A 7,278-nucleotide genomic window follows, 5' to 3' on the forward strand; every position below is an offset into this window, starting at 1 on the left:
CAGCAAGACAGAGTTCTCTTTGCGGCGGCTACGTCGGTGACAATTGGCAATGGGGAGATTGGTTGCTTCGTGGAGTCCACCTAGCTCCACGCCTCCCAATGTGGCTTATTGCACCGGCGAGGTATGATCACTCCAGGGGAAGGGAAGATCAGTTAAGGACGCATTGCTAAACAACAAGTGGCTTGGGGATATTAGATACAACAACCTGACTAACGTGATGCTGGCGGATTTTCCAGCGGCTGTGGGCCTTGCTTAGATCATCCGTGCTGCCCTTACGGCTCGAGGTGCCAGATAAGATCCTTTGGAAGCTCTCCAGCCCGGGCTCCTATAGCGCGGCCTCTGCATACCGGATGCAGTTTCTGGGAAGAACACGGTCAAGTTTTCAAACTTCGTTCTGGAAGGCCTGGGCGCCTCCTCGCTGGAAATTCTTCATTTGGCTTGCACTGCAAGACAGGATCTGATGTGGTTGGGAGAATGGATATTTCTGTCTGTTGTGTATGCGCGTCCGTTGTGTATGTGCAACCTCGAGTCCATCGGTGCACCTTGTCTAATATTGCACCGTCGTATTGGAAGTGGAGGCGCTAAACAAAATCGATACATTAAGAATATTTACGTATATTTTTTAAGCTCCTATCCAAGTGCTTTGCGTTACCCTGCCTATTTTCATCTTAAAAACTGGTAAACATTTCATCTTCCTCTGTAATCCTCTCGGGCGATTTACCCGTTTTTTTATCGGAGATCGCACCCTCGCGATTACCCTGTAAAGTGTGCTCGCTACCTACCTTAAAACGCACAGTCAAAACTAAACGAAAGAAGAAGAAAAAAAAGCTAAGGTAACAAGACCGGCTCCTCTGCCTCCCTGCCAGCAGGCACGATCAGAGAACAGGCCTTCCAGCCCCAGATTCAGCTTCCTCCCCTATACACGGTTAATGAACTTGTCAGGTAAGCCGTCAGGCGCCACCACCGGAGATGGACTGAGTTCCCGAGCCATCAGGGAACCGCCGCTGGTGCATCGGCGACATCCTGCGCCGGAATGTTGAGGTCAGGGAGCTCGAAGCCGCCACCAGCTTGCTGCGGCTTCCTTTGCCGCCGCTCCTCCTCTTCGCACCCGGTCCTCTTCCGCTTGCTTGAGGAGGATGAATGCTCCAGCCTTGTCTGTAACATTGTTCAGAAGGAAAATGTGAGTGCAAGCTTCACGCAAAGACATCGTTTCAAAAACTTTCAGTTCGTCTAGCGAACCAACACCCGGATCAACAGCGACAGACCGGGCTCGGAAACCTAGAGGGAAATTCAGAAGAAAAAAACAGTCCGGATCGACAGCGTTTTATTCATTCAACGGCACTAATTAACTTGGCAAGGGAAAGGCACGGCGTACCCATAAGTGGTTAGTGGTTTACATTAGCAGGGGCCAGGATGTTGGCCATGCTAGACAAGAGGAGAGCCCGGAGAAAGCAAATCAAAAGCAGGGGCCATTTCAGTGGGTTGGGCCGGCCTAAACATATTGCCACCGCAGTGCAACTTGTTCGTCCAGCCATGGGTGTGGTGACACTGTACACGCCACACGGCCACCCACAGCGCAGTGTCACCCGGGGCAGCCGTGGCTGACGACGAGGATGGTGCGTACGTACACCATGCCCCATGGATTATATAGTAAGTGCGGCGGCTCTGCTGGCCGCAGGGCATTAAAGAAGGGCACGGGATCGTCGTGCCCGGCCGGGCAGGTGCGCGCAGATCCATTTGCTTGCTTGCAGGTTAGCTAGGATCGTCGGCGGCAACCTGGCATTCTTTATCGCAAAGGATTCTGTTCTGGACAGCGTACGTGCGGCCAGTGAACACCAAGCAAGACCTCCACCTACTGCTAAATTACTGTGCATCCATTTTCGCACACAGCACGCCCAAGTAGTACACACACACTCAAGTATCCAACCTACCATTGGGGCAAAGGGGATCAGAGCTTCCAATTCGGAATACAAAATGGCATGCGTTCAGTTCAGAAAGTAACCGATAACGGAGCAGGAATTCCGGCTCATGGCATCGCTGAGGCCTTTAAACTGTCAGCATATTCCAACCCAACCGGACCCATGGACAGCGACACCACCCCAAGACAACGACGACGAAAATCCACGTCTTAACCTGCCTAAAGCTTATCCGGACGGCACCGGTCGCACTCAGTTTTCTCCCAAGGACAACAACAACGGTGGTTGAGAGAGAGGGTTGCGACCATCAAATCAAACCCAAAATCGTGCTACGAACCACATCACGGAGAGATCAAGGCAGGACCCACCCAGTGGTGTGGTGCCCCGCTGGGAGGCTCAGGACGGTCTTTTTTTCATTGTTATTCTTTTGCCATCGATTCACTCACTCACTTGTGCTTTAAGGCTGCTCTTCCATGCAATGCAAGTGGAGGCGCCCAAGCTATTTATCTTTCTTTCTTCATGCTTATGATTGTCCACTCGGCGGAGTACATATCCCACCCAAGCCAGAAGCATCTATCTATGCTACGCAATGGACATGGCAGGAGAAGTTAAGATTGGTATGATGGTGCGCGTGAGGGAGTGTCACTCACCTCTAGCCTGCCGTTCTCCTTGGACAGCCCCGTGCAGGCCCTCTGCAGCGACTCCATCTCCTGTTCAAAGGAAAGCGAATAATAAGAACTTAGATGCAAATTTGTGTGAAATTAGCGACAGAATCTTCATAGAATGGGAAATGTACAAAAAGGTATTACCTGGCGAAGGCCGACGTTCTCCGCCGACAGGGACAGCACCAGCTGCTTCACCTCCGGGAGCCTCTGCAGCAAATCACAGCACAAGTTCAGGCCAGATCAAGCAGCCCAAAAAAGCTAATCTATTTTGCTCCTTCATCATTTCTCAATGAGCAATCTGATGCAATGGGTCATGAGTTGGGACATCGATCCCACTGGGACAGGACCGGACCGGACCGCCCATCCGGCGTTGATGATGTGAGGATCCTTTTGGGCAGGCAGAGGCACGCAGCTTTGTTGCCTTTCCTGCCCTTTGGACGCCAAGCACTCTCTCTCTCCATCTTCGATTCCAATGGCAGCAAGTGGTTGCACCACACGCTTTATTCCACCAGGCCAAGCTACTAAAAACAATTAAGAATGCCAGCCATTTGAACAGCCTCGCTTCTCCTACGACCGACTCCGTCTGCGTGGACTGTGCCCAACTGCTGACGCGGTATAGGCCCAATAAGGCCTCCTCTGGTTTGAAGGTCATAGGATTTCTATAGGATATGATTTTCCTATTCCTACAACATTTCTATCCTATGAACCAAATGCTGAAAAATGCCTGCCTAGCTATCTAAACATGCCTTTGTACTACTATACTACGACCAGCCAAACTTGCTTTCAATGTATGATAGAGACTAGAGAGCGAGTGTCGAACTTACCATCTTCTTCCCTGACCTCTGGCCGGCGATGCGGGGCAGCGGCGGCACCGGCAGGATCAATGGGCGCCGTGCTCCTCCCGCAGAGCCAACCTGCAGCAGCAGCAGCAGAAGAGCAATTACAAGATCAGTTGTTAGCTAGGATATGCTGCTGGTGCTGGTATAAAGAAGAAAGCGAGAGTGGAACCAACCAACGACCAGCGCAAAGAAAGCAACAGCAGAGGACACACGTTCTTTATTATCAATCAAAAAGAAAGGAAACTGGGTGAAGGCATGCAAGGAATGATGAGATGGATGAGCCAGCCGGCCAAACTAACTCCCCACCAACAATGCACCAGCCCCGCTCGTGCATGCATGCACACATTTCTACTCGCCAAATCACGTGAAACGCATTAGGGTTTTGAGTTTTTGAATCGGTCCATCGGCAGTGCTCATCTGTCACCCTATCTACACACTTGGAGTTTTTAAATAAGTGAATAAATATATAGATAGAAAAATGGTTTCTCTTCGACGGGGACAATGACGTGTGGGGCCTGAGCGAGGCCATGCAGGTACGGTTTGGCAAAGCGTTAAGTGTACCGCGTGCGTCACCAACCGAAAGGCGTCGTGGGGGCTGCTGGCGCTGGCGGTACAAGTGGCGGGAGGCAAGTGGCCGTGACAGGCCGTATCTAGCACCGTCGCCCCCGCCTCCGTGTCCGGCCGGACGGCCATACACATAGCCATGGATCCGGCTTGCCTACTCCTTCCCCATGCTTTCATCTGTGCTCTCACTTTCTATGGTTGTTCTTTTCCTTTTTTCCTTTCTAATCTAATCATCTCCCCCTATTTTAAGGGGTGGCGTGCGACCCGGGCACACGGCCTAGCCAATCGGCGGCGGCCACGTGGAACCCTCCGACCACCAAACGCCGACGCGCCGGTTTGACGCCGAGTGACTCTCAACTGCATGGCGGGTAGGGCCCGGCCCCACGGGCGGTGCCACTGCCACCGCGGCGCGAGGAGTCCCTAAATGACCACACTGCCCTCACGAAGGACTCTGGTTTGGGGAAAGGCGTGAAAGCTCGTGGTGAGGAGTCGGATCCCCACGCCACCGCACCAACCGCTGTGAATTGCCACGGAAGGAGCTGCAGTCAAGCACGCGACACGTAGTACCGTGGAATGAAACGGAATGACCATGGCGATGACGGATGCTATTCATACACACGACCGTACCGGGATAAAAAAAATAAGAAGCCATTGACATTCAGAGCTGACGCCCGTCAATTGGACTTTTGATGCGAGGACGATGGATCTGTGGAACAAGAAGCGGGGTGTCTGGAGTTCGACGGAAGAAAACATGCGAGAGAAAAGGTAACGGAAAAAGATAAAAGATGTGAGAAAAGGTCAGGCGAACAAAAAGCGGGTGAGGTGCGGAGGAAAAGCGATGTTTCATCGCCAAGTCATCCACCGTTGCCGTTGCTCTTCCCCTCCCTCTCTCGGTGGTGACCCCGTGGAGGGGTAGTTTCGTCCGTGCCAAACGAACGAACGGAAAGCACGCAAAGCAGGCAGGCAGCCAACCACGAGAAAGGAGACAGACAGGAGAAAGAATGGAGGGGAAGAAGAAAGCAGCAACTGCAGATGGGGACGCGCGCGCTCGTCTACGTACCTTGGCCAGGCAGGAAGAAGCTGGGGCGGCGGTGGGTGTGACCACGGCGTGCCCGCGGGCGAGGGCGACCGTCGCCGGCGGCGAGCAGAAGGCGCCGTCCTCGCCGCCGCTGGTGGACGCGCCGGAGCCGGAGCCGCCGCTGTAGTCGAGCGGAGACGCGGGGCTGCCGCGGGCCCATCGCCCCTTGTTCTTGTTGGCCGCGGAGCCAGAGCGCGACGACCGCGTCCGCTTCCCCCGCGCAACCGCCGGCCAGGCCGTCTCCTCCTTCGCCGCGGCTTCGGACGACGGCGGCCCGCTGGCCTTCCAGGGCGGCGTCCACCCGGCGAGGTCGGCCGCGCGGAGCGAGCAGATGATGCCCGCCGCCTCGGCCACCGCCACAGCAACACATCCCTCGGCGTCCTCCGTCATGGCGTCCGGTGAGTGGACAGCAGAGGGAAGAAGGGGAACGACCGGAGGCGTGGACGAGGGAGAGAGGGAAGAGGTAGGCAGGCAGGGCGATGGGTGGGAAGGTGGAATGGAAATGAGGGGGGCGTGCGTGGAGTGGAACGGAGGCCAACCAACGCCACGCCGTGCCATCCCTTTTAAATGGCCCGAATAATTAAAACCGCGGAATGGCCGTCGGGCCCACGCCACTCCACTCCTCTCCTCTCTCCTGCGGGCCGCCACGTCCTCCTCCAGCCTCGCGTCACTCTGGACTCTAGACGACCGACGCCGCTTACCGGTGGGGTTCTGGAGGGTGGCCCCAGTGTCAGTGGCAGGACGGCGCAGCGTGTGGGGTGTGCTCGCTTTGACGCCGACCCGGTCCGACGACGACGTGGATGGGCGCCGACCGGAGACTGTGCAGGCGAGGGGATGACCGGGGAGCCCGAGGTGGGACCGTGATGGCAGTCGGTGAGGAGACTCGAGGCGTAGGACGCAAAACAGCAGCCAGCACGGGGTGTGCTTGGACTTGAAGCTTGGAGTAGGATCCGCGGTGGAAAATCCCGATCGTGAGACCTTCTTCCCGAGAGGGCACTGCCAAAAACGAATCTCAATGCAACCTGCCAATTAATCCTCTATGTTTTTTTCAATAAAAAGTCGCTAATCCTGTTCCCATACCAAATCCCGATCCCCTTTCTTCTATGACGTCCACGCTCGCTCGTCGTCGCGGCCGCCGCAAGCTCAAAAAGGTCCTGGATCCCCGTTCCTTCTCCGGCATCCACTCTTGCTAGTCACCGCCTACGAAAGCTGGCTCCGTTGCGGAAGCACCAGAGCACCAAAGCTTTTACTCCCAGCCGTTCACAACCCGGCTCCTCGCTTCCCGGCAGCCACCGGCGCTCCGTTCATGACCACCTCCTCAGCTCGGCTTCGCCGGATGTGTCCTAGCTACACGATATTGACCTGCTGGCTGCATCTCGGCAAAGTACGGCGTCGCGAGCTGTGCTACCGACGGGATTCAGCGCGCCGAGCAGGGGTGTTGTGCTTGGTGTAGAGGAGCTCACCGGTGAGGATGTGACGAGCAGCGGGGCGTTTCACGCCGGCGGGGGCGTTCCAGATGTTGAATCGTGATTTGCAAAGGGGAAAGCGAGGAAGGAGACGGCTGCTGCCTTGAGATTCCTACCACGTCTGGAGCGCAGAGCGATTTTCTTTTTTACAAAAATGAGTGAGATCTATTAATAAATTCACTGAAAGTATAAAACACCTCAAATATAATAAAAAGTACATTGAGATACCAAGACTGTCAAAAACCTCTACAGCGGCTATCGCCGCTCCTTTACTGGAGCCGGCTTGACTTTGTCGATAACAACTGGGAAGTCTTCGTGTACGTGTCCTAATGACTAGCGCCCTGGAGCCGTAGTCGCCGATGTTAAATCCTTGAATAGATCTGAAACACCGTACATGAAATCTCGCCATATGATAAGAAACCCTAAATTCACCTCCCAAGGATACAGCAGGAATTTACGCCAGAGCTCCATCGACTACGTCCTGATGGAAAAGCTCGAGGAGGAACGGAGCTCGGAAGACAAACTCGAAGAAGAAGTGCTACCATCTGCCCCGAGCGCCGCACCTGCGAAGACTAACAAACCCTGACTTAAACTACTAACCAGAGTGGAGGCATCAGAATTCTCCTCCCGGCCACCAGAGCGGAAGGCAGAGGGGAGGTGAATCGACGGGCTCCCTGACAAGGTCTGAAAGGGAGAGTTTACTCTATGGGGTTAGGGGAGGAACAAAAGATTCATTCTCACCACTCTCGT

The 7,278-nt window shown here is 54.8% G+C and overlaps 1 protein-coding gene across 1 annotated transcript; it reads right to left on the reverse strand.

The window, feature by feature from the left end:
- Window positions 1-666: 666 nt before the first annotated feature.
- On the reverse strand, window positions 667-5,602 carry LOC123149499 (uncharacterized). The gene is made up of 5 exons (XM_044569164.1): window positions 5,045-5,602; window positions 3,406-3,495; window positions 2,726-2,788; window positions 2,567-2,626; window positions 667-1,155 (listed from the first exon to the last, which is right to left on the reverse strand). The coding sequence occupies exons 1-5, from the start codon at window positions 5,450-5,452 to the stop codon at window positions 991-993; spliced, it is 786 nt and encodes a 261-aa protein (XP_044425099.1). The 5' UTR covers window positions 5,453-5,602; the 3' UTR covers window positions 667-990.
- Window positions 5,603-7,278: the final 1,676 nt, after the last annotated feature.

The sequence above is a fragment of the Triticum aestivum genome, chromosome 7A (assembly GCF_018294505.1).
Source record: "Triticum aestivum cultivar Chinese Spring chromosome 7A, IWGSC CS RefSeq v2.1, whole genome shotgun sequence".
Lineage (NCBI taxonomy): Eukaryota > Viridiplantae > Streptophyta > Magnoliopsida > Poales > Poaceae > Triticum > Triticum aestivum.

Coding starts and splice junctions, on each gene's coding strand:
- LOC123149499 (XM_044569164.1), bottom strand. CDS start 5,452: ATGACGGAGGACGCCGAGGGATGTGTTGCTGTGGCGGTGGCCGAGGCG. Junction 2,627..2,725: donor AGAACGTCGGCCTTCGCCAG/GTAATACCTTTT, acceptor TCCTTTGAACAG/GAGATGGAGTCGCTGCAGAG. Junction 1,156..2,566: donor AGGAGAACGGCAGGCTAGAG/GTGAGTGACACT, acceptor ACAATGTTACAG/ACAAGGCTGGAGCATTCATC.